At 43.2% G+C, this 27028-nt stretch overlaps 1 protein-coding gene across 1 annotated transcript; it reads left to right on the forward strand.

Annotated features, from left to right (window-relative positions):
- Window positions 1-8949: 8949 nt before the first annotated feature.
- On the forward strand, window positions 8950-21532 carry MALSU1 (mitochondrial assembly of ribosomal large subunit 1). The gene is made up of 4 exons (XM_050938752.1): window positions 8950-9179; window positions 13245-13423; window positions 18534-18615; window positions 20832-21532. The coding sequence occupies exons 1-4, from the start codon at window positions 8987-8989 to the stop codon at window positions 20987-20989; spliced, it is 612 nt and encodes a 203-aa protein (XP_050794709.1). The 5' UTR covers window positions 8950-8986; the 3' UTR covers window positions 20990-21532.
- Window positions 21533-27028: the final 5496 nt, after the last annotated feature.

Raw genomic sequence — 27028 nt, forward strand, 5'->3', positions numbered from 1 at the left:
CTGGTCACAAAATATTGAATAATAAACCACTCTAGACTGAGCATGATTATGCAATTCACCTAGATTAATTTGTAGCTTGGGAGAAGAGGCTAGATACTTTTTATCTCCTCAGTATATAGATCTTAAATAAGAATTGCACAGTCCCAGTGTCCTAGTTTGCTCCCCCTCTGCATGCATCCCACAGTTTGGGCTTTTTGATGTTGAAAGACATGGAGAATAGCCATAATGGCCAACCCTCAGTCACTTTATAAAACTAGATCACGGACATCAGGTGAACAAAGAAACCTAATCTACTTGGCTCCTCCTAAACCAGCTACTAAAAGTTCCATTTAAAATTCTTACTGTAGTTGTTGCTGCTACCTCTTGTAGCTGTTGTTTCTATTGGTTTTGTGCCATCTGAACTGACTGCCATCGGCAACAGTGTGTCCTATCTGTGTCAGAAGGAGCTGCTGTATTCCAGAGGGTGGAGAAAGATGAGGCCCAGCAGAGTGGTGGTAACAGGAAAAAGATTCTATATCATTCAACTATTAGTAAAGAGAACTAAGAGGGGCTTTTTTCCCTCTCCTTCTCTTCAATTTCATCTTGCTCTCTGTAAACAGCCACTACTTTCTCCTTGATCCTCCTGTCCCTCTGTTTTTTTACTATTCCCTCCAAATAAATGAAAACCTCAAGCTGGGTAGGGCAATATTCTCCAGTTTCTGCTTGTCCACTAAGCGGCTCAGAAACTGTCAATATCCAGAAGAGTGATGTGCCTTTGCTTGCTTAATGCAGCTGCTGTGCTGTGTTAACTTTCAACTACAAATCTCACTTTGATATCTTTCTCAAGTGAACTAGTAAAACCCTGTCTTTCGGCCACTCACTCTTGTAATTCCATATCATGGAGTTTAGCCCTGGATGCAATTGTCTACTTATCGCTTACAAATAAAAACACCTTTCTGAAGACTGGATCACAGGGGGATATCAGAAGAGGAGAGTGTCTTGTCTGTGGAGAAAAGGGTTGTTGAGAAGGTTCAATCCTTGCTGGGTGAGAAGAGAGCCAGAAATGCTCTAAATTCAAGGCTCTGTATAATAACCTGATACCTAATATAACAGTTTAATGCAGAACAAAACTAACTTTTAGTTTGAGAGTGAGTGGATAATTTCACTTACCCATTTCTAAACACCAGTCACTGAAGACCTATTCATTGCCAACCCAACTGTGAACAATTTTGGAGTCTCCTTTATTCCTTCTAATTTGGAACATCCCTAATACATCTTTCCTCTTTCACTCTGTGAAGGGTGACATAAACATAACCATATTTTGCTGTTTTCCTGGCAGCTATTGCCTAATGCCCTAAAATAAGCCCTACCCTCCACCATACACACTTGTTAATAATTTGATAATATCAGTAATTGTACAAACACTTATGGGGTTAGTGCTTTGCTTAAAAACCTTTCAGGATGCAGTATTTTTTAGTTCTTCTCTGGCCACTGTACAAATATTAGTTTAAAAAAAAAAACTGTTGGTCACTGTCTTTCCCTCCTTATACATTAAATTACTTGGCTTATGGGCTTGATGCAGAAATTACTGGGTGAGGTTTTATGGCCTCTGTTATGCTGAAGTCAGACTAAATGATCATAATGGTCCCTTCTAATGATAAAAAGCACAAATCTAGGAATCTTGCAAACCAAGTTGAATTTAAACACACACACACACACACAAAGTCTTGGAAAAGTCCGCTGTAACGCTTTCTTTTTGACATATGCACTACAGCCTAGCTTCCCATCATAGGTATTTGCGACATCAATCAACTTGATATCTAAGCACTAACTTAATTACAACTCATCATCAATGGAAGAACCAGTTCCATCTCTTAATCCAAACTAGAAGCTTTTTCAAAGTCTGGGAGTAGTTTAGTTAAACCAGTTGTGTCAAGTTGGAACAACTGGAGTACTATGACTCTGATAGCTATATGTATGGGGTCAGATCCTAACACCTGATAAAAGCTGGTTTAACTGGGTCATTGGGATTGCCTTGGTGTAGGGGAATCCCTACATGGTGTAGACCTGATGGAGCCCCCCAGACCTGGCACAGGGATTATGTCGGGGGCATAGTCAGAACTCTACCATACTCAGTGATTCTTGGCTGAGGAAGTGCCCCATTGGGTATCACTGCAGCCAGGCATACGATAAAGCAGCCTTTAGGTAGCTCTAAGTTACTCCGGAGTTCAAGGAAGCTAAAGGTAACCTTTGCCCATTCCTAACCCCTCAGCTGAACTGAGTGGAGCTCTGATGCAGCTGAGAATCTGGCCCGTGAGTTTTAAGGACCCAATACTTCAAACATTTACTAATGGGAGTAGAAAGTGTTGACAGGACAGGGTCCTTAGTTTGCATTTTTCTAGTACAAAATCGAGGAATATCGTTTGGTAGTGCAGATGGGAGCTAAAACTACTAGTGGCACAGAACAGGGAGTACTGGTTCAGTGGCATGTTGATGGCACACCTTTCAAAAATTCAGCAACTGCAACTTTTAGCCTTACAAAGAGAGTTAGTGAAATACATTGTGTATATACATGATCCTGCTTTTCAGGTTGAAAGAGGATAATAAAGATTATGGTTTTAAATAAAAGTGCTTATGGATTTAGTGACTGGAAAGAGGACAGTTGTAATTTTTATGCATTTCCCTAACTTGCCTCAGGACAGAGTTTTTAATAAAAACCTAGTATGAGTTCACTTCTGTTGCAATTGTATCACTTTTGAATCAAAGCTGATGTGGGCTATTGGTGACCTAGGTTCTAAGCAGACAGCATGTTACTTCCCAGAGAATTCTATGTGCTCTACAGGAACTCAGAGGCATCATCAGCTCTTATACAATAGGCAGCTTTCCGCCATGCTTAGAAAAGTAATACATTTTATACTTTAACCTGCGTATATGGAACAGCTCAGAGAATCTTCCTTTACATCTCATGTTAGGGGATTAAAGTTGACGTCTTTTTATTTTCTATCTTCTCTGCTGTAACGTCCAATAAATACATATTTGTTTTTATCTAATGGGATCTGATGCTTTATTGGACAATAAACTATCTGGAGATTTCAGACAGGATGTTACTTTTGTCTTGTAAGGAGATGTAGTCAAATGAGCGACCTAGTCAAATGAGTCATCTACTTACTGGGCACCACCACAGTCGCTATTCCTAAGAGATGACCCAAAGGGACCTGCAGTTACACTGTAAATGTAAAGTGAATCAAAAGTAACAGGTGTCATCCCATTGCTTGTTTGGTGGTGGGAAACTAAGCCTCCTGCTTCACTTTTTCCTTTCAACCTTAATTAGAACAAAGATGCTAGCAACCTTAGGAGTGAGGCGAGCTTTCTCAGCAACTGGCCCATGACCATGGAACCCACTTCTAGAAGAGATCCAGAATAATCATGGAACTCAGCACCTTTAAAAGAAACAGCAAGTGATGAAGACTAAAACACAGAAATGCTAGGAAATGTACAGTTCTACTGCAAGCCTTAGGAGAGTCACCATTAGCAAATATCTCTACCTCAAAAGGAGAGGGAATTCAAACATGAATAAATCTGTTATTTGGAAACAAGATCATTTCAAACATGCCAGCAAGAATGAGTTGTATGACATGTTGCTGAGCAAGCCGGCTTTGAGTTACAGGAGTGCATTATTATTAACAAGCTTTTTAGAAAACAGAAGCACATATTTTTCATAGCAGCATAATTAAAAAAAATGCCTCATCAGATTTAATATTCTTCATACAAAAGTCACATGTAGGCTGTGGCTAAGCATAAGAAAATTCACTCCTTTCAGGCATTTCCTCAGACAGTTATAATGGAGTGAAAATAAGGGGTTAGAACAGATTTGCTCATCCATCCTTCCACTATGGGAGTGCTGTGACTCCAGCCTATGCTGTAATGTTAATCTTCCATTACCATGGAACTGGTATTCCCTAATATTCTATGCTAATATATGCACATGAACTGTGAGATAAAGACTCTCAAGCCGCAACAGGGAATAACTTGATGAGTGAACTTAGAAGCGCCCTCTAACCTTTAACTTCTTGGAGGAGTGGGGGCGGGAATTGGATGCAGGCAGGTGGCAGGCAGAACAAAAGCAGATGTTTCTAGCTCATGCTTGAGTCTGCAGCAGCTTCAAGATATGTTTGAACCAAACAATTTCTTTAGCACAGACACACAATGAGGTGTCAATACTTCATGCTGCTAGCTTTGGGTTGGGAGTGGGGGAGGAGTTTCCTTCAAAAGAAGAGGTGGCTTGGAATTATTTCCAGACTCATGACATCTTTTGTCTCAGAGTTTATTTCTTCTAAGTATCTTTTCACTCACTTCAGCCCAGTGACATATGTTGCCTTATGAACAAGTCTCATAACTGTAGGACTAATTTTCTTTCTCTCCTCTATAATTGGTGGCATTTGAGCCTATTCTGTTTTAGTAAATATTTGAGGGGGGGCACTCAGCATTAGCTGGACTCTGCTATACTTTCTGTTGTCATAAACTGCTGACATTTGTTTTTTTTCAACATTTGATTTCAGCCTGCCTTAGCAAGACTATTCTATATTATGCTAAGCATATTAATTAGCATTGCCTGTGCATTATATGACTATAAATTATTCATTTTTGTAGGCACCTATTAGTCATAAAGTGCATAAACACATTCACATTATGCACAAAGAAATAACAAAAACTGTTTTTGTACCAACTGTGGCTTCCTACATGAGGCTGGATTGTTTGAAAGAAGGGTACAAAAAGTTTGAGTACATGATTATAGTTTGCACAAGACTTTTCTTTCCTTTGTTTTAGTATTCCAATTCCTGATCCTTTCCTTTTTCCAGCGAAAACACATTAATACAATTTTTTTAGTCCAAAATAATTTCCAGAGCCTGGTATATTTGATACTGTGTACTTTTACTTTAACATCACAATATATTACTAAATCAGTGTTATAATGCAGCTAAAGTGGCTATTCCAAAGTAGGCTGGAGGAAGCAGTGAAGATAGATGCTTTGGCCTGATTTTCTCAGCAGGGTGGTATTGAGCTTTGTCTGCACAGGAGATTTGCCCTGATTCCAGCCTACTCTGGTCACTTACAGGTTTAAATTAGCGTAAATGGTGAATTCTCTGTAACTTGAAGTCTTTAAATTATGATTTGAAGGCTTTAGTAACTCAGCCAGAGGGTATGGGTCTATTACAGGAATGAATGGGTGAGGTTCTGTGGCCTGCAATATGCAGGTCAGACTAAATGATCATGATGGTCTTATCTGACCTTAAAGTCTATGAGTAACCAACCACCACATGTAAATGTTTTGCTTTTTAGTTTTATACTGTGCAGCCTAATTGCTTTGTAGTCGGATCCTATTATTATTATTATTTATTTAGTGCCATAGTTATGCATAGCACATGTTAAATGTACAGTATCCTTACAGAAATCACAAGCTAAACTGGGTTAGGCCAAGCCATGAATTAGTCTGCAGATCAGAGTGTATGTTGCAACAGCTGGGTGGTCTGCATTATTTAATCTGTCCCCAAGATTTGCAATCAGGCTACGTATACCATGGTGATCAGTGTTGATCATTAAAAAGTCCAACAGACACTTCACAAGAGTAAGGCTGTTAATTCTGATGTGTTGGTCAAAGTGCAACTCTGATCATTTCATTCTGTCTATGTAAATCTACCCTATTAGTTCTCTTGGAAAATATATTCTTTTTCTTCCTAACTTACACCATAGTGTAGTGTTGCTGTGTACTTTTAAATAGTTGTTGTGTTTCACCCCAGAGTTAGTTGCATTTCAGTGATGGATGAAATGATACTTGCATAGAGTTTATATATCAATTTGTAAAGAGCTCTAGTTTCCTTCAAGAGCATCATTATTTTCAAAATGTATAGCAATGAAAGCAAAAGAGAAGAAAAACTGAGTTCTCAAACGATTATATTGTTTTTCTTTAAAGTGACAGCTTTACCTAATCCCACAAACCCTTACACATTTAGTCGTCACACAAGTATTTCCATTAATATTGAGAAGACTTACTTGCATGAGTACGGATGACATACATGAACAAGAATTACAAGACTGGGCCTTCCAACATTAAGCAAAATTCAACATTTTATTAACTATCATAGAATCAAAAACTATTAGGGTTGGAAGAAACCTGAGGAGGTCATCTAGTCCAACCCCCTACTCAAAGCAGGGCCAACACCAACTAAATCATCCCAGCCAGGGCTTTGTCAAGGCGGGGCATAAAAACCTCTAAGGATGGCGATTCCACCACCTGCCTAGGTAACCCATTCCATTGCTTCACCACCTCCTAATAAAATAGGGTTTCCTAATACCCAACCCAGACCTCCCTCACTGCAACTTGAGACCATGGCGTCTTGTTCTGTTATGCACTATTATGCAACCCTTTCCACTTCCATTGATGCTTTACTCCTAGTTCATAGAAAGCTCATAGTAATTTGTTTACCTATTTGAATAGATCAGAGTTTGCCAAAGAGCAGGTGTTATCAAAATATTATTGCTGGCTGAAATTTTCAAAGGCTTTAAGTTGAAATGGGGCCTTTTAATTAAAATTAAAAATTTAAAGAAAAATTTGGGCTTTTGAGATTTTTTGTTGTTGTTTGCAAATAAATTTTTGCAGTATTTTCAATTTAAAAAAAAATTGAGAAACGTTTACCAAATAATTTAAAAAAAAAAACAGACAACGGTTCCACTTAGAACACTACTAAATAGAAACAACTTTGACATACATTTTTCAATTTTTTTGACTAGCTCCACAAAATATGTACCATGGGATGTTCCAAACAGGAGCACCCACCCATTTCAAATCACACAAGGTGAGCAATAGTGCTAAACTATCTATATGCTCTGGCTGTTTTTCAGGAACAAAGTATAAACATTGCGGACAACAGGTCCTTTACATAAATCTGTTTGGCAAATGTTTTTTGCTTCCTTTCTTTACTGGCCACAAAAAAGATTTTAGTTTTAAAAAATGGGGAACAAATGACTAGATTCTACAGTCCCTCCCCCTCCATCTCTTCATCTTGCAGCACTCCTGGGAAACAGAGTTTATCACAGGTTAAAGGTAATATTTCTGATAAAATACTGGGAACATGTCACTGACTGTCAGTTCACATTTTCCTTTCTATCCCCATCCTGAAGGGAAACTGACTAGCATGGTTTCTTCTGCAGCTGTTAGCGCGGCTGCTCCTGCACAGCCCAAGAACAATGAGAAAGGGAGAGACGCTAACAGCAAGGGACTGAGTCAGAGGGCAAAAATGGGAACTGCGTGTGTAGGCAGCAGCCAACAGCAGGGGTGGGGAGGGGAGTTTATTACCAACCCCAAGTGTTCAAAAATTATGAGTTGGTCGTCCTTTACCCCCCCCCCCCCCCCGAAAAGCCTGAAGTTGGTTTATAAAGCCTGAGATATTTTTAAAAAAGAGTAAAGCTGGAGGTCAGGGGCATGTAGTTTCTCTCTGCTCTGTTTATTTTTTCAAACCATTTGGGGGCACTTGGGTGTAGTGATTAATGTGTCATGAAAGAGGGGCCGGGGATCAAGTGATTAGGTGCTGGGGAAAACAATTTTTTTACTTTCATAACTGATGTGGCAAGCCCAGAGGTGCCAGGGCTATGACATGCCAAGCTTAGAGATAGCAGGATTCAGCCCTAGCACAAATGAAACACTGCTGCAACCCTCAGGGCTATAAACGTACTTTTATTGCACAGCAAGCTGCATGGCTCATACAATAATATGACTTCAGGAGCTGGGGCGGTCAGGAAAACACCCCTGGTTGTGAGACTCGCCCTACACCTGGTGGCGCTGGCACTATTCCTCAGCATCCTCCTGCCACTGCCAGGGACGCACACATGGCACCCCTGCAAAGGGCCCCACAATGCCCCAGTGGTCGGCAGCAGGCTCTTTCCTGGCCTAGGCAGATAGCCCCTGGGGCCCTTAACTGCGGTGCCCCTGGTGCCTGGGGCCATAAGCAATGGGCTGGGGGAGGGGTGCTAGCATCTGGACAGTATTTGACTGGCCTGGCCAGGTGTTTTTTTAATGGATTTTGCCAGTTGCCAGAAAAATAATTTAGTCCGTCCGGGTTTTTTTTTTAACATGGGTCTAAAGCAGGGGTAGGCAACCTATGCCATGCGTGCCGAAGGCGGCACGCGGGCTGATTTTCAGTGGCACTCACACTGCCCAGGTCCTGGTCACCGGTTTGGGGAGAGCTGCATTTTAATTTAATTTTAAGTGAAGCTTCTCAAACATTTAAAAAACCTTATTTACTTTACATACAACAATAGTTTAGTTATATTATAGACTTACAGAACGAGACCTTCTAAAAACGTTAAAATGTATTACTGGCACGTGAAGCCTTAAATTAGCCTGACTAAATGAAGACTTGGCACAGCACCTCTGAAGGGCTGCCGACCCTGGGCTAAAGACTTGCATCATGGATCACAACAGCCTTGGCGAGCGAATGTCCAAATGTTCTGTGTCCAGCTGCGATGTCCCCAGTCTAGCGCTAACCGCGCAGACCTGTTCGGAACACACGCGCCAAGCGCTGGGCGCGCGCACGCGGGCCGCTTTGGGCCCCGGGGAGCCAGGGGCTGTGCAACGGGCTCTGCGCGCGCTCTGCACACGCTAGACGTGGCTGCTGACGAGGGGGCGGTGTTCCGGGGGGGGGGCGAAGCTGGGCAGGTCAAAGGCAGTAACCCGAGGCGGTGCTTGAGCCCCTGCGGCCGCCCCAATCGGGACAGAGACCTCAGAGTAGCGACCGCCCACTGGGGGCGGGACCATCCCACCGGCCCCTGTCCAGCTCCAACCTGTGTCACTGCGCCTGCGCCGTTCCTCGGGCGGAAGGCGGTGCCCGGCCAGTCAGTGTCAGAGGCGGTACTTACGGTAGCCAATCAGTGCGGGGATCGCCATAAGGCGGGGCAGTGGGAGGTCTCAGAACGCTGTCGCGGTCACAGTTCTGTTCCGTGTCCCGGCGACATGTGGCGGGGCAGCCGATGGCTTCGGGGGTTGGTGCTGCCAGCGGCGAGGGGGCTGCGGCTGCGCCCTGCGGGGCCAGGCCCGGGGGCCGCTGTGCGCTGCGCTCCCTGCTGGGCGGAGCGGGCCCTCGGCGGCGGGCCCAGCACGGAGCTGCGGGCGGGCGGAGGAGCCCAGCAGGCGCGCAGAGCCCCAGGTACGGCAAGTGCCGCGCTGTGGGGCGGGGTCGCGGGCGCAGGTGCCGTCCCCGCCTTAGACACTGCCAGCCCCGTGCGCACCGTCCCCATCCCCTTCCCGGGCTGAGCCGCCCGCCCCCTGCCCCATCCCGCCCCCCCACAACCCCTGCGCCCGCTCCTCCTATCCCACTAGGCGATGCCTGGCGTGGAGGACACCAAGCCCGTGTACACTCCAGCTCCAGCCCAGGGAGTTGAGGATTGGTTGCCGCTGCACTGAGCCAGACCTCCCCATCCATCCCCACCCTGCATGGGGGCGTCCAGTGAAATGTGCTCCAGGAAGCTCTGGGCTCTGACCCAGGCAGATGGGGGTGCTGGGCAATGCCACTGAACTAACTGGAGGGAGCAAGTGAATGCGCACGTGGGTCAGTACGTCCACACTGTCCTGCGGCACCTGGTTTGGGGCCGTCCAGCTGCTCCATGCCCATGGCTAGTGCTTTTGTAACTTGTGTCTGTGCAGTGGCTTCTGGGCATCTGCCCCACAGCTTGCAGAAACAGTGCGTTCTGGGACATGTGAGAAGGTGCTGGTGCACTCTAGACCAGCTAGTCCATGTCCATATCAACTCAGACAGAACAAGTCTCCAGACTTGCAGACAGCATCATCTCCCCATGTTCTAAGACCCATTTGGAGTAAACTGGCTGGGGCACTTCTTGGGTGTAAATGCAAACTGTTCTAATTTCTTTATGGAAAAGAGCGCAAAATATTCTGTCACTTCAGTGGATGTGTGTAAATACTGTCTTAAAAACAGTCCCTATCACCTACTCCATTGCCATGACGGTGGGGGGTTCTGTCTCTGTTCCTCCTTTCCCAGAGAGTAAATCTTGACAGCTGTCTAAACACACCCGGTGCTGGTGGTGTTATTTGACTCCACATATGATATATATGCATGACTCTAATTTAAAGGCTAATTGTGATCCTAAGAATCTTCAGTGGGATCAGTCGTACTACTAAAGTCTGTCATTTCACACCACCAAGACCCTTCTTCCAATAAAGCACAGTGTTTCACTGCTAGGAATTCAGTACCTGTTCAAAATTAGTGTTTTTGTAAATAAAAAGCAAAGGAGGACTAGCAAGAATCTCCAACTCAAATGTAGATAAAATATTGTTATTGTAGATTCTGTAAAGATTCTGCAAGTTTGGGCAAGAACATACTATATAAATTGAAGGTCCTTCTCTGACCTGTGTGTCTTGGCTTTGTGACACAAAACCATCCCCATCCAGGCAAGCCAGTGGAATAGGGTTAAAATAGAACACAGGAAAAAAGGAAGAAAAATAAACTGTTTCCTACAGTCAAAGATGACAGAGTAAAACTATTGGGTTCCAGGGTCATCTTCAGCTGAGGAGTCCAAACCTTTGAAGATTATTTGTATTTAATGTTTTATATGTACGTTCAAATTCCTGCTGAGGACAGAGGCTTCAGGCTGGCAGAAAAGGGGAAGGATCAAAACGTGAGTGGAGCATTATAGTGAAGTGTTCAAGTTAAATATAGCTTTTGATAGAGGTACAGGTATGTATACTGTACCAAGTTGTTTCACGCATCTCTGCTGAAGAAGACAACTCTTTTGCCACAGATGTAAGCCAGGTCTCCCCTAGAAACTATTGTTGATATAATATCAATGGGAGGAGGGTATGGTGAACCAGACACACTCACATTTCCATAGTTGCAAAAACTCTAGGGTATACTTATTTATACTGGCATAAAAGTACTCCTTCTATTATAGCTTATTTCACTTAGAGAATAAGCGGTGTCTGCACTAGGAGAGCTTGCTGGTATAGCTATATCAGCAAACCTCTTCTAGAGTAGACCTGTCTGTAGCAGTCATTGTGATCCTGTGCCTGCAGGGCGGAGAAGCTCCTGTTTGTTTTACAGGCCTCTCATCAATTTCATGCTATATACATCTGGTTATTGCCTCCCTGTTTGACTTTTTCTCTGTATTGAGGCTGATAGGTGATGAATATGAACTCAGCAGTGCTCTGTTAATTTTACAGTTTTAGGCATTGCACCTTAATGACAAATAGAAACAGAGCTTGCCCTACCTAGTTAGGTCTTAGCTACACACACAAATGATACCTATTTGAATACATCTGTTTAGAAACAAATTAGTTAAAACTGTCCATGCAATGGGGTTGCACTGATCTATGTCAGTTTCTGAATGGATTTAGTTAAATTGATCAGAGTGGGTCTGTAGAGAAGGCTCTATGGTCTGTTAGAAATGATGAGATAAAGGCGAGATCAGGATACGATGGTAAGAATAGGAACTTTATAAGTAGGGCCCTACCAAATTCATGGTCCATTTCGGTTAATTTCACAGTCATAGCATTTCTAAAATTGTAAATTTAACGGTTTCAGATATTCAAATCTGAAATTTCAGTGTTGTAACTGTGGAGGTCCTGACCCAAAAGAGGGTTGTGTGTGTCACAAAGCTGTTGTAGGGGGGTCATGGTATTGCTACCCTTACTTCTGCGCTGCTGCCTTCAGAGCTGGGCAGCTGTCTAGCAGCCGTGGAACTTCCTTTAGCCAGGTGAGGATCCCAGAGGTGGGTCTGAGGTCCTGGGAGGGGCCTGTGCAGGGGAAGAGGAAGTCCTGTCTCTCCCCAGCCGTTCGGGATTAGCAGCTGAAGCCCAGCGCACCGTATGAGCCCCTGGCAGAGGCAGCCATGGCCCTGCCCCTTCCTGGATCCAGGCCCAGTGTTTGGAAGCTAAAGGGGCCTTGGGCTCCGTGTGTGTGGTGGGGGGACTGACCATGGGGCCCCCCGATCACGGGGCCCTGAGCGGTAGCTCACCTGTAAGGCGAGCAATGTAATCCCCAAAAGTGACAAACCCCAGCCTCCATACTATCCCATGCTCACTTCCGCGCCGCCTTCACTGATGGTGGCACTGTCTCCAGAGCTGGGCTTCCGGCCAGCTGCCACCTTTCTTCAGCTGCCCAGCTCTGTGAAATCTGGTCTCCCTTACAATAGCCAGATTTCACGAGGGAGATCAGATTTCATGCTCTGTGACATGTTTTTCACAGCTGTGAATTTGGTAGGGCCCTGTTTATAAGATGACTTGTTTCCACACTGTGTGTGTTATGCTAGGTCAATTTTTGTATGTTTGTTTATCCTACTTACAATTTTATAGTGCACTTGTTACCATTTTGCCTGATGTCTCCTTATCACAGGCATTTTAGAACTTAACAGGCATTGTTTTGAAATATTATATCCAATAATTACAAATAGTGACTTAGTTATCTCTTGTTAAGTCTTACAAGTCACCTAAAGAAACGCTATCTTAATGCTTCCTCTCTACAGTAGAACCTCAGACTTACAAACATCTTGGGTATGGAGGTGGTTTGTAACTCTGAACAAAACATTATGGTGGTTCTTTCAAAAGTGCACAACTGAACATTGACTTAATACAGATTTAGTACATTATTATCACAACCCCCTTGCATAGCGAATGTAGTATGTGGAAGAAAAATGCTGCTTTTAACCATCTTAATTTAAATGAAATAAGCCCAGAAACAGTTTCCTTACCATGTCAGATCTTTTTAAAAACCTGTCTATTTTAGTAGTTTACTTTTAACACAGTACTGTACAGTATTTGCTTTTTTGGGGGGTCTCTGCTGCTGCCTGATTGCATACTTCCGGTTCCAAATGAGGCGTGTGGTTTACCAATCCATGCGTAACTGGTGTTCATAACTCTTAGGTTCTGCTGTAGCTGTCAGAGAAGTTTCTAGCTCACTGTGGATACTATATAAATAACTGATGTCTAGTAACCGAGTATTATTAACCATAAGCATCAGTTTAGTTCCCTGTTCTTACCTTCCAAAAGTTTGGTTTTTCACAGTATCATTATTCTAGCAACTGGAGTTCACATTTCAATCCTTGTTTTTAGCATCATCTCAAGTTCCAGAATGGCTGGCTACCATAGGTTATAACTGAGTTCACCCTCACACTTCATTGTTTTTCAGTCAGTTTAAGTAGACAGTTTTTGTACTTTGTTTAAAAAGGGAAATCACAATTTGAAGTCATGTTCTTTGTTTCAGATCATGCTCTTTCCAAGTTCAATATTGATCTTATCATCTCTCTCCTGAGGCAAGAAAATGCTAGCAACATTTGTGTTATCCAGGTCCCTCCAGAAATGAGATACACTGATTATTTTATAATTGTGAGCGGATCTTCTTCAAGACACATCCATGCTATGGCGCACTACATGCTGAAAATGGTAGGACAATTATTTTCACTCGTCACTTGCTTTAGATTCTGAATAGTTTTAATTGGAAATGTATGTTGTGATATTTGCAAAAGTGAGAATTAAACATAGCAGATATATCAATTTTATCTGTTAAAGTAACAACCAGACAAGGTGAGGTTCGTTGTTCTTATGCAGTATTACCCTTTGTACAAATAGGAGATGCTGAACCTAATCTGCTTTCTTAGGTAAGGAAATGAAGTGTAGACTGTGAACAGAGACCTCTCTATACGAAGAAGGATGATGATTGCAGTGCAGAGTTTTGTGGAATAAGAATTTGGGGCCCCAACACACAGAGGATGGTAACGGGTGGTGGAGTAATAATTGTTCTGGTTATGTGTGACATCCTAGAATGTTCAAAGGTTAAAATGCAGCTGAGTGATCTAAGCAAAAATGGCTTTATTACTTAAATACCATATTTCTTCAAAGGAAGGCATGGCCTTAAACACTGGAGTGTACAAATAAACAGAATCCTGCTCTGCTGTGGGGAGAAGAGCAGCAGCTTCATGGAATTGCCTTTACTTGCCCGACCCTAGAGCCATCCACTGGAAGTATTGAGGCTGGGATTGTGGAATCATATTCACCTCTTACTTTGTGGTGGTTGCTGACTAAGAATCTTCTTCTTTGCTTTCCCATTGTGCTGAGTGGCAGCCCCATCTTCTTTGGAGCAGGGTTGTGCTTAGGGCACTTTGAAGAGTCCATGGCAGCATGGTAAAGGATGGATCTCATGGGATCTGAGATTTAGGCGGTCATACTACCTTCTAGTTTTGAGGGGAGATGAATCACACACATCCTAATACTACAATGTGTTGGAAACCTAGATGTGTAGACTCATTTTTTTGTCTTGTACCTGGTATAAAAACTGGACAGAGCAATAATGACCTGGCCCTAACTGTCTATGATTTGATTTTTCATAAGAGTGGGTGGGGCAAGTGTTCTGGCCTCTTCCATAAAACAACTCTCCTGTCTCTCTGTGAGAAGATCTAAAAGCGCTTGGATAGTGATATAATGGTTATTGACTTCGGAACAGGGATTCTGCAAACTGCTTTTGGATCTTACAGATTTCCCACCTCATAACACCTAAATCCTTCCTTAGTGCCTGGTTCTCAAAAATACTCAATTCTGTGAACCACAGTTTGAGTACTGCTGTTTTAGATCATCTTAAATTAAGTGCATATTACTTATGAAGCTTGCATGATTCATAGGCTACAGTTAGCTCCCTTTAAATGGCCATTGCTATAAAATTACACATTCCAAGGTTTGCTCCTGGGAGTTAGCTTTGTGCCTATCTAGAGGGAAAGGGAGAACAGTAGTCCTCCTTTAGTTGGAATTATACTTATTAATCTCTTGCAGCACGCAGCCTGTGCAAAATCTAGAAAGGAAATAGTACATATGCTCATCACATCTGAATCCTGGGAGCTTTTATTCTGGCTGGATTTTTGTATTGAAAACAAAGATGGGGTTGAAGAGGCTTATAGCATTACAGGTCTGCCCAAAAGATTTACAGCAGCTGGAGCAGCTTTCATGTCTTGTAATAGCCCAGTTTGCTCTTATGCAGCACAGAGGATGTGTAACTTAGAAGCTTCACCAGTGGTAGCTGTTGACACTAGCTTTGTATTCTACTTGCTCTTGCTGCTGATTCTGCCAGCCACAAACATCCAAAAGGTAAACCACAATTTTCCTTCTTATTTCCTATAGTCTCCTTGGCCCTGGGGTCATAGACTTTAAGGTCAGAAGGGACCATTGTGATAGTCTAGTCTGATCTCCTGCACAACACAGACCACAGAATCTCACCCACCCACTCTTGTAATAAACCCCTGACCTATGTCTGAGCTATTGAAGCCCTCAAATCATGGTTTAAAGACTTCAAGGTGCAGAGAATCCTCCAGCAAGTGACCCGCACCCCTCGCTGCAGAGGAAGGCGAAAACCCCCAAGGCCTCTGCCTTGGAGGAAAATTCTTTCCCAACCCCAAATATGGCGATCAGCTAAACCCTGAGCATGTGGGCAAGACTCACCAGCTAGACAGAAAGAATTCTCTGTAGTAACTCAGATCCCACCCTCTCTAGTGTCCTATCACAGGCCATTGGGCATATTTACCACTAATAGTCAAAGATCAATTAATTGCCAAAATTAGCTATCCCAGGGGTCGGCAACCTTTCAGAAGTGGTGGGCTGAGTCTTCATTTATTCACTCTAATTTATGGTTTTGTGTGCCAGTAATACATTTAATATTTTTAGAAAGTGTCTGTCTCTAAGTCTATAATATCTAACTAAACTATTGTTGTATGGAAAGTAAATATTTTTAAAATGTTTAAGAGGCTTCATTTAAAATTAAATTAAAATACAAGAGCCCCCCGGACCGAGCGAGTGCCACTGGAAATCAGCTCGCGTGCTGCAAGTTGCCTACCCCTGGACTATCCCATCATACCATCCCCTCCATAAACTTATCAAGCTTAGTCATGAAGCCAGATATGTCTTTTGCCCCCACTGCTCCCCTTGGAAGGCTGTTCCAGAACTTCACTCCTCTGATTATAAACCTTTGTCTAATTTCAAGTCTGAACTTCCTGATGGTGGGTTCCTCAGTCTGACATTGATCACTTAAGCATTTGGGTTCTTTCTAACCTCCCCCCACACTTTACCTCTCCTTTTTTCCCATCTGAATCTCCAATTCCCAGTCATCCTACTCACTCACTCCTTGCTGTCGTCTGTTTTTCTTCTTCCAAAATGGTGGGTTTTAACAGTGAGAAGTAGGACTGGAAGAGTAGAGCTGAACTCTGTTTTGTTAAGCCCCAACCTAGGGGCACCTGTGTTAGTGCCATACAACATTCATCATTGCAAGCAGACATTCATATTGATGTGATTTAACATACTAAATTGAATACTTACCCTGCATTACCTCATTTGCATGGTCAGTATTATAGCAGTCAGTCCTGCTGTTTCCAAGTCCCCCTATGGACAGCAGTGCCTTTTCACCTAAAGTCTAGGGAGTCTCCTTTTCTATCCTTCCTCTCCACCCTAATGGAAAGCTTCTTGTCTCTGGCCTGCAGCGTTATCCTCCCCCTGGTGGCTACTGTCTGTCGCACCAGGTCTGTACTACTGAGCAGAAGCTCTACAGGAGGAGGAAGTCCCTGTGAGAGGGGAAAGCCTTGGAAGAGATTTGGGCTCCCCTTTCCTGGGTAACTTGAAAAAGGTGGCATTTGAGCAGCCACTTGAGCAGCCACAAAAGAATGTCTGAAAGTGGGAGTCTTCTGGACAAACCACAGGTTTTAACAAACATGAGACAGCTTGGGACAGGAGAGCATGGTAGCTGGTTAGGTCCATTTCTTCTTCCATCCCCACCTCCAAATGCATTTGTGAGTGAGCCCAGATCTTCTAAACTGCATGATGACTACTATTTACCTTTTTTTTTTTTTTTAAGTCACAGGGCAGGTGCACTTGAGAGCCTAAATCTTAGTCTTGCCCTACTGCAGCTTTGGCTTATCTTTCAGTGAGACATTTTTAAAAGCCCTAATACCTCAACTCAGCCTTTCCACACATTGCTACCCACTTAGCAGCGTATGCTGACCCTTGCTCTAGTTTAGGCAAAAATGCAGCTAGTATTTCAACAGCTAAAGACTGACTGGGATAATATCAGAAGTTATATGCTGTCAAGCAAGGCAAAGGGCTTATCCTTTACTGGGATGTGTTATACCACTTATTATTACCTTCAATTTTTGCTTGTAACTTTGTAAGCATAGGCCCTTTACCATCTTGGGTGTCTGTACACTACCAAAACCAATAAGGACTGCATTTGTGATACCATTTTCCTATTGTCAAGTATCAGAGGGGGAGCCGTGTTAATATACGCCATCATATGCCAGCAATGTCCCTCTGCTATGTACATCGGCCAAACTGGACAGTCTCTACGGGAAAGGATAAATGGACACACATCAGATATTAGGAATGGCAATATTCAAAAACCTGTAGGAGAACACTTCAACCTCCCTGGCCACACTATAGCAGACCTTAAGGTGGCCATCCTGCAGCAAAAAAACTTCAGGACCAGACTTCAAAGAGAAACTGCTGAGCTTCAGTTCATCTGCAAATTTGACACCATCAGCTCAGGATTAAACAAAGACTGTGAATGGCTTGCCAACTACAAAACCAGTTTCTCCTCCCTTGGTTTTCATACTCCAACTGCTAGAACAGGGCCTCATCCTCCCTGATTGAACTAACCTAGTTATCTCTAGCTTGCTTGCATATATATACACCTGTCCCTGGAAATTTCCACTACATGCATCTGCCGAAGTGGGTATTCACTCACGAAAGCTCATGCTCCAAAACATCTGTTAGTCTATAAGGTGCCACAGGATTCTTTGCTGCTTTTACATTTTCCTGTTGAAGTCAGACCCCCTCCCTAACCAGCTAGATCTATCTGCTGACTTCCTCAGCAGTATTTGCATGTAGTTGTTTTCATAGTTTATTAAGGCCAGAAGAGACAACTGTAATCCTCCATCCTAAGCACCTGCATAACAGGGCATAGAATTTCATTAAGTAATTCTTCACTTAAACCCCATAACTTTTGAGTGAACTACAACCAACTTTTTAGAAGGGCATCCAGAATTAAAGACTTCAGAGGGAGAATTTACTATGTTCTTTAGGCAGCTGTTCCAATGGGTAATTTCGCTCATTGCTAATATTTACATTTTATTTCCAGTTTACATTTTTCTACCTTTAACTTCTGGTCTTTGGATTGTTTATTTCTTTGTCTCCTAGAAAAGAGAAATCATCCAGTAGTTCTTTACAGACTATGATCGTGACCTTTTAAACTTCTTTTCAATAAGCAAAATAGATGAAGCTCCTTGAGAAGAATCATCATGTTTTCCAGACCTTATTCTTTAATCTCTCTTCCAAATTTAACATCCTTTTGAAAGCACAGACACCAAAACTGGGTGTAGATTCCAGTAGTCGTTTCACCAGTGACATATTCAAAGTTTATTTCTTAGACAATTTGTCAGGCTTTAGCTGCCTGATAGGCTTCAACACTTTAGAATGAACATTTGGAAGTATCTGTCTTCACACTGATTTGCTGCTTCTTTTACAGTACAAGCAGCTGAAACAAGAAAATGATCCTCACGTTCAGATTGAAGGGAAAGACACAGATGACTGGATGTGCATTGATTTTGGTAAATATTTACAAATTTCACAGATGCTAGTTCTATGTGAGCCATGTGTTGAGGGCAGCATTTCACTGGTAAAATCTAGTTGCTGCAGATAGGTCCTAATACGTAGCTTCAAGTATAATTGAATTGCCTGCACTCCATTGAGTCCTCCCCCACTGTTGAGTATCATAGAACATTGGCATTGGAACACTGTGGCGTAACAACTCTGCAGTAGCTTAAAAAATAATTCTTAATTCTCAGAGTGACGATCAAAAGTTGTGGAAGGAGATATGCAAGGATGTTTCAATAATTATACATTTCTCTAAATGTTAATTTCATCATATAAACCCTATTATTCAATTGATGGCTTTTTTTTGCCTCGATTAGCAGTACTTTACTACTAAATTCAGACTCTCACTGTTCAACTAATGCCAAGATTCTGGCTAATAGATTCTTAATGCTTAAAGAATTGCAATGCATTTCCCTGTTCCTCTAATAAATATACAATTTTCTGGTGAATGTGTTCAAGTGAGGGGAACCAGATCTATCATTTTAAAAGCCGTATGTCAAAGTACGCAACAATGAAATGATCATTATGACCTAAGTCTGGACAAACTTTGTTACCCTAGAGTACAACTCCAGAGATGGCTAGTTGGAGTTGGCTTTAAGTATTATTGCTGGACAATAGTACACTAGTGAGACATCCTGTGCAAACACTAATTCAATGAAATTTTGAGCTCTAAAATCAGTGATCAGAAACTTTGACATCTCCTTTAAAAGTGTCTTATGCTGAGAAATGTGAATCCTACATTACGTACAGGGTAATGATTTCTCTGACCTAGTTTATAAAATTAATTCTACACACTTTCACATAGTGCAGTTTTTGCACAGTGTTCACATTTACATAGACTTCGTTTGAAATTCATGTATGGCATTTTTTCCCCCATACAACTTTTATAAGGTAGCTGAACATATAACATCCTTTCTGCTAGTGTCTTGTGGGTCTGTTTCATTTTCAGGTGTTAAATTTGATCAGCACTTTGTCCCTCTCCCTATTTCTCAAAAAGATCAGTCTTCTGCAAGCCAACTGAAAAGCCTAAAGAGTAAAAAGATGTTTTACATAATTTACTAGGGACTTGTTAATCTGAATGTAGTTAACCACTGTTTCAGAATGTAGTTATCAACCAAGGATCTGGGGCCCCCTAGGGGGCTGAGAGCAGGTTTCAGGGGGTCTGCCAAGCAAGGCCAGTATTAAGATTCACTGGGGCCCAGGGCAGAAAGCTCAAGTCCCACTGCATAGGGCTGAGCCCTTCCACCTGGGACTGAAGTCAAAGCTTCAGCAACTTAGTTTTCTGGGGCCCTCAGGCGATTGCCTTCCTTGCTATGCCATAATGCAGTCCTGCTTTTATATGCAGAAAACTAGTTGTTGTGGCACAGGTGGGCCATGGGTTTTTTTATATTATGTTGGGGAAGTCTCAGAAAAAATACCTGCACAGAGCTATAATGACCTGACCCTAACTGTCTCTGATTTGATTTTTCGTAAGAGTGGGGCAAGTGTTTGGGCCTCTTCCATAAAACATAACCCTTCTGTCTCTCTGTTTTCAAAGTTTAAACTGCATTGCCAAGGTTATTCTATTTTACAGACTTGAATACACCTATATTTTGTAAGTACACATTAGGCATTATAGTGTGCTTACACCATTACAGAGCAGGATGCCTGTCTTTTCAGATTTCCACATTACAGTCAAAACCTACATAATGTGGTAGAATGTTGTGTATTCTAAGGGATGTAGAATAAACGGGTGTTTTGTTCAACTTATATTGAATTTATATATATTAAACATTCATATTATATATACTCAATTTATACACACAGCCCACACTAGAAATGAGTTTGTATCACTGGAAATTAGATGTTACAACTCTTGCTTCTAGCACTGGACATAATCAGGATAAAATACCAACATCTTTGGAACATTTGTAAGTACAGAAAGGTAGTACAGGTCACTGTTTAAGATTCATTATAATTGGGTGCAGTGTACTAGCATAAAGGATATGAAAGTGTTGCAATTAAGTTACATTTTTCTGTAAAAAGTGCAGCATACATGTTGGTGTGGTGAAAATATTTTTGGCAACTTAAATAATGTTTTTACCCTCTTAGCCATGAGGCTGAGAAGCGAAATTTAACCTGTATGTGTGTCCATTTTTGGCTTTATTGTATCTCCTTCTGTCCTGTACAGGTAGCATAGTGATCCATTTCATGCTTCCAGAGACACGAGAGATTTATGAGTTGGAAAAGTTATGGACTCTCCGTTCTTATGATGACCAGTTAGTACAGATGGTTCCAGAGTCGTTACCAGAAGACTTCATAGTTGGACTCACTCACCACCAGCAGTGATCATAATCTTTTCTTCATGAAAGGAATACATACAAATAATGCAGTTAGAGCACTCACCACTTCAGGATTAAAGAATGAAACAAGCAATTTCTTTGGTTACTTCTGGGGAGAGGGGACATAGCAAATAGCCACTGTGCTTGAATGCCCCTCCATTGTTGTGCAGTGAGTGAGGGGCTAGGCTTACAGCAATACAGCTGTAGGACACAAAGTACCTAATTGAATCTGTCTAGAATTGTGGGTATTATGATTTAAGCCCCCTTGTTCTTCCAGAAGTGCAGGAAGACCTTGTGACTGAAGTAGTCAGCATCGCAGTTGAAGCTGTAGCTTCAAGTATACTTAGTTAGAAGGAAGAGTAACAGCTATTTGAATAGTAGAGACAGTTAACATGAAACTCAGTTTAAAAGGAACTTCAGGTACTATACCTGCCCCTGAATCTTCCTACCAGTGTTTGGTTTTAATACCAAAAGTATCTCCCTCTGCTGTTGCTGTATGTGAAAGTGAAAACCCCTCTTTACTTCAATAATCAAGGTGTTATGTAAATTACATTGGTTTGAAGGTTAATTTTACTATGTCCCTTTAACACCATTTATGGGCACAGATCCACAGTGAGCAGAACCCAAACCTTGTTCAATTTGAGGTTAAAGTAAAGTACAAGTAGGGGAAGCAAAGTAGTACGGAGACAGGCTCATTTATACTGATTGTTAGCATGGGGCAAGCTAAGGTGTAAATCTACAGCACTGTACTAACATGCCATGCACTAAGAGCTCCAAAATGCATGCTGATGTACTGCTGTTTGAAATGGTTTCTGTGGGTGGCAGACTAGAATGCTGTAGATGTATAGCCTGGCTTGCTGCGCATTAACTGATTACGTAGGTGTGCCTTAAAGGGGATTTTGTGATAAAGTAAGGAGATGTACCTAAAACCAAACAGCTCCTGTGCAATTTAACCTAACATTTTCTCAAATGCTTGAACCTGAAAAGAAAAAAGTCTACACATTCAGCAGAGGGAAGAAACTTGGAAAGCAATGCTTAAAACCACTCTGGCTAATATTGAGCTTTGCCTAGCAGATATGTCCAAATCGATTCCAAGGGGGTACCTTGAAGTCATTAAGGTAGGGAAAGGCCACTAATTTAAGAATGGAGGGTGTCATGGTTTAATTCCCCACTCTGAACCTTAGCATCCAAAAGATGAGGTACCAGCATGAATTCCTCTAAGCTCAATTACCAGCTTAGAACCTGTAGCGCTGCCACCAACCAGGAATTTCAGTGCCTGGTATATTCTGGTCCCCCCAAAACCTTGCCCGGGGATCCCCAAGACCCAGTCCCTCTGGATCTTAACACAAGGAAAGTAAACCCTTTCCCTCACTGTTGCCTCTCCCAGCCTTCCCCTCCCTGGGTTACCCTGGAAGATCATTGTGATTCAAACTCCTTGAATCTTAAGACAGAGAGGAAAATTCACCTTCCCCTCTTCTCCTTCTTTCTCCCCCTCCCAGACTCTTCCTGAGAGAGAAAGTAATCCTAACACAGAGAAATTAACCTCTCTCTCCCCCCTTCCCTCTTTTCTCCCCACCAATTCCCTGGTGAATCTAGACCCCGTCCCCTGGGGTCTCACACCAGAATAAAAAAAATAATCAGGTTCTTAAACAAGAAAAGCTTTTAATTAAAGAGAGAAAAAACAGTAAAAATTATCTTTGTAAATTTAAGATGGAATATGTTACAGGGTCTTTCAGCTATAGACACTGGGAATACCCTCCCAGCCTAAGTATATAAGTACAAATTAAAATCCTTTCAGCAAAATACACATTTGCAAATAAAGAAAACAAACATAAGCCTAACTCGCCTTATCTACCTAGTACTTACTATTCTGGACATATGAGAGACTGTATGAGAGAGATTGGAGAGAAACCTGGTTGCATGTCTGGTCACTCTCAGAACCCAGAGAGAACCACCAAAAACTAAACAGCACACACAAAACTTCCCTCCCTCAAGATTTGAAAGTATCCTGTCCGCTGATTGGTCCTCTGGTCAGGTGACAGCCAGGCTCACTGAACTTGTTAACCCTTTACAGGCAAAAGAGACATGAAGTACTTCTGTTTAATTAACCCTTAACTATCTGTTTATGACACGCCCCCCCCCAAATTGCTGACAGTGTGTAACCACACTGGCAGTGATTTCTCCCTAGAACTCTAGAATAAACAGATCAATAAACACATGCACCCTTACATATGCCACAGGAGAGTGCATCAACTCCTTGATTTGTTGCCGCTGCAGACGCTCCAGGGTTGTGGAGAGGTTTACCTCTCTCATGCCACCGTTACTTTTCCCTTTGTAGTAGACACCATCAGGCCACTCAGCGTCATTTCCTCCCTGGGCTGTAAACTGACAAACCTATAAGTCTCTGGAATAAAAGGGCTTGAGAGAATTAACATGGTACACTTTGGGCTTTAGGGAGGAATTGGGAAATGCTATGAGGTAGTTAACAGCTCCCAGGCACTCTTGGACCGTGAATGGCCCTTCCCATGATGCTTTCATTTTATGGGCCTGTTGTGCCTTCAAGACCATAACCTGGTCTCCTACCTTGAAGGAATGCTCTCTGGTATGTCTATCATACCAGGCCTTTTGCTCTTTTTGAGCATCCTTTAGGTTTTCTTTAGCAAGGGCTAAAGAGTGTTGGAGGGTGTTTTGTAGGTTGCTTACAAAATCCAGAATGTTAGTTCCTGGAGAGGGTGTAAACCCCTCCCATTGCTGCTTCACCAACTGTAATGGCCCTTTAACCTCGTTCTCCCACAAGCTCAAACGGTGAAAACCCTAAACTGGGATGTGGTACAGCCTTGTAGGCAAAGATCAACTGCTGCAACACTAGGTCCCAGTCATTGGAGTGTTCATTCACGAATTTACGTATTATGGCCCCCAAAGTTCCATTAAACCTTTCCACCAGGCCATTGGTTTGATGGTGGTACGGGGTGGCAACTAAGTGATTCACCCCATGAGTCTCCCACAGTTCTTTCATGGTCCCAGCCAGGAAATTAGTCCCTGAATCCATAAGGATGTCGGAGGGCCAACTTACCCTGGCAAAAATGTCTGTTAGGGCCTGGCACACAGTTTTAGCCCTCCTGTTGCCTAGAGCTACTGCTTCCGGCCATCGGGTAGCAAAGTCCACGAAAGTCAGTATATACTGCTTTCCTCTGGGTGTCTCTTTTGGGAAAGGACCCAGAATATCTACAGCTACTCGCTGAAATGGGACCTCAATTATGGGGAGTGGCTGGAGAGGGGCCTTGACCTGGTCTTGGGGCTTTCCCACTTTTTGGCACACCTCACAAGACCGGACATACTTGGCAACATCCTTGCCCATCCCCTCCCAGTGGAAGAACTTCCCCAACCTGTCTTTGGTTCTGTTCACCCCAGCATGGCCACTGGGATGATCATGGGCTAAGCTTAAGAGCTTCCCCCGGGGTACTTAGTTGGAACTACCAACTGTTTTTGTGGGTGCCAGTCCTCCCGGTGTCCTCCAGAAAGAGTCTCCTTATATAAAAGCCCTTGTTCTATAACAAACCAGGATCGGTTAGAAGAGCTGAGAGGCAGTGGGGTGCTCCGTGCCACCGCCCAAGCTTTCTGAAGGCTGTCATCTGCTTCCTGCTCAGTCTGGAACTGTTTCCTAGAGGCTGGAGATACCAGTTCTTCCTTAGACTGTGGACTTGGGCTTGGTCCCTCGGGAAGCGATGTAGGTGCTGGGGTTGTTTTCGTTGCTGGTGAACCGCTCTCCGCTGGTGCACCAGGTAGTATTTCAGGCTCTGGCTGAGCCTCTTGGGTATGGTTGTCTGCTGCTTCTGCCAGTTCAGGCTCGCTAGTGCTCGCTGGTGCCGGGGTTGAAGATGCATTTGCAAGCGCTGGCGTCACTGCTGGCAATGGTTCTGGTGCTGGTTGCGTTTCCAGGTCCGGGTCTGGGACTGGAAGTACTGTGGCTGTTGCAGTCGTTGGCAGGGGATCCGGTTCCACTACTTCTGGGTTTCTGCTAACACAGACGGGGCCCCTGTGGACGGCTCAGGAACAGGGATGGGTCTGGAAGCTTGCCTGGCTTAGCTGCATGTAAACTTTCCCACCCTCTTGGCCCACTTTACCTGGTTGGCCAAGTCTTCCCCCAGTAGCATGGAGATGGGATAATTGTCAGACTGCAAAAGTCCACATTCCTGACCAGCCTTTGTACTGGACAGACAGTTCAGCTGTAGGCAAGTCTACAGCTTGTGACATGAAGGGGTAAATTGTTACTTGGTCCTTTGGGTTGATGAATTTGGGGTCTACTAAGGATTGGTGGATAGCTGACACTTGTGCCTCCGTGTCTCTCCACGCGATAACCTTTCCGCCCACTCTCAAAATTTCCCTTCGCTCTGAGGGTATTTGAGAGGCATCTGGGCCTGGGGATCTTTGGTGTGATGGTGGTGTAATGAACTGCACTCGGTTGGGATTTTTGGGGCAGTTGGCCTTTATATGTCCCAGTTCACTACACTTAAAGCATCGCCCAGCTGACTGGTCACTGGGCTGAGGTGGGTTACTGGAGATTGGTGAAGTGAGAGAATAGGGCGTTGGCGGCTTTCCTTGGGTTGTAGGTGGGGTCTCGGGTTGCCCTCGGGTATAGGGTTTATTGTCAGTGTCACCCCTGTGGTATTTGCTCCCTTTGATAGTAGCTCTTTTCTTTTCTGCCACTTCCACCCATTTGGCTCCAATCTCCCCCGCCTCAGTTACAGTTTTGGGCTTCCCATCTAGGATGTACCTTTTTATTTCCTCAGGAACACCCTTTAAGAACTGCTCCAAATTGTATTAGGAAGTGCATGTTGTCCAGAGATTTAACATTGGCTCCTGATATCCAGGCATTATAATTCTTTCCAATGTGGTAGGCATGTCGGGTGAATGACATCTGGTTTCCACCTTAGGGCTCTGAACCTCCGATGGGCATGCTCAGATGTTAGCCCCATTCTGATTCTGGCCTTGGTTTGAAAAAGTTTATAATCGTTCATGTTCTCCTTAGACATTTCAGCTGCCACCTCTGCTAGGGGTCCACTGAGCAGTGGCCTCAGCTCTATCATGTACTGGTCTTCAGTGATGCTGTACCCATGGCAGGTCCTTTCAAAATTTTCTAGGAAGGCCTCAGTGTCATCACCTGCCTTGTAGGTGGGAAATTTCTTGGGATGTGGAACAATAACTGGCGAAGGGTTGCTAGGATTGGCTGTGTTCTTCCGCTTAGACTGTGTTAATTCCAGTTCATGCTTTCTCTCTTTCACACTCTTTTTCTTTTATCTCCAGCTCTCCTGTGGGCAGCCTCTTTGTTTTCTTGTTCTCTTTTGTGGGCCACCTCTCTTTCTCTCAGCTCCATTTTTTTTCCTCTCAGTTCCATCTCTTTTTGTTTTATTTCTAGTTTTTTATTTTTTTTTCTCTTTTCCATGTTTCGCTTGTGGTCTGCGTCTTTGATTTGTTCCTCTGCCTGCAGTTTTGCCCGTTCCTGTTTCAGGGTGTCCTTGGTAGTCATGGTTTCTGCTTTCTTGTGTTGGGGCGCCCCCTGCTGTTTACTGTCTGAAATGCTGCTTTTCTGTTGCCTTCTTCGGGTTGCTTAGCAACAGAGTCTTTTTTTTAACTCCTTCTACCTAGCTATTCCCGACAGAGTTAGAAAGAAAAAAAACCATTCATTTGCAAATGTGTTTTGCTGGTGTATGGTGACTCACAACTGGAGTCCCTTTGTTTAACAAAGATCCTTGTTAAACCCTAGTGCCTTTGCCTTCAGAGTACTCAAAAGGGAGAGACCAAAAAAACTTGCAGACCTTTGCTTTTAAAACAGTCTCCTCTAGCCTGCTTTACACACAGCTAGCAGGGAAAGAGAAATAAAAAATCCTACTGGCTTTTGCTTCTAAACCCAAACCTCTCAGTCTGCCTGCAGACAGCTAGCAGGGAGAGAAATAAAAACCTCACTGGCTTTTGGATTCTATCTTATCCCACGGCTGCCACCATGTCATGGTATAATTCCCCACTCTGAACCTTAGCGTCCAAAAGA

Source organism: Gopherus flavomarginatus, chromosome 2 (assembly GCF_025201925.1).
Source record: "Gopherus flavomarginatus isolate rGopFla2 chromosome 2, rGopFla2.mat.asm, whole genome shotgun sequence".
NCBI classification, from domain to species: domain Eukaryota; kingdom Metazoa; phylum Chordata; order Testudines; family Testudinidae; genus Gopherus; species Gopherus flavomarginatus.

Bases quoted from the DNA above. Each gene is read 5' to 3' on its own strand.
- MALSU1 (XM_050938752.1), top strand. From the start codon at position 8,987: ATGTGGCGGGGCAGCCGATGGCTTCGGGGGTTGGTGCTGCCAGCGGCG. The intron at 13,424-18,533 runs GTAGGACAATTA...CTTCTTTTACAG, and splicing joins CGCACTACATGCTGAAAATG to TACAAGCAGCTGAAACAAGA. The intron at 18,616-20,831 runs GTAAATATTTAC...TGTCCTGTACAG, and splicing joins CTGGATGTGCATTGATTTTG to GTAGCATAGTGATCCATTTC.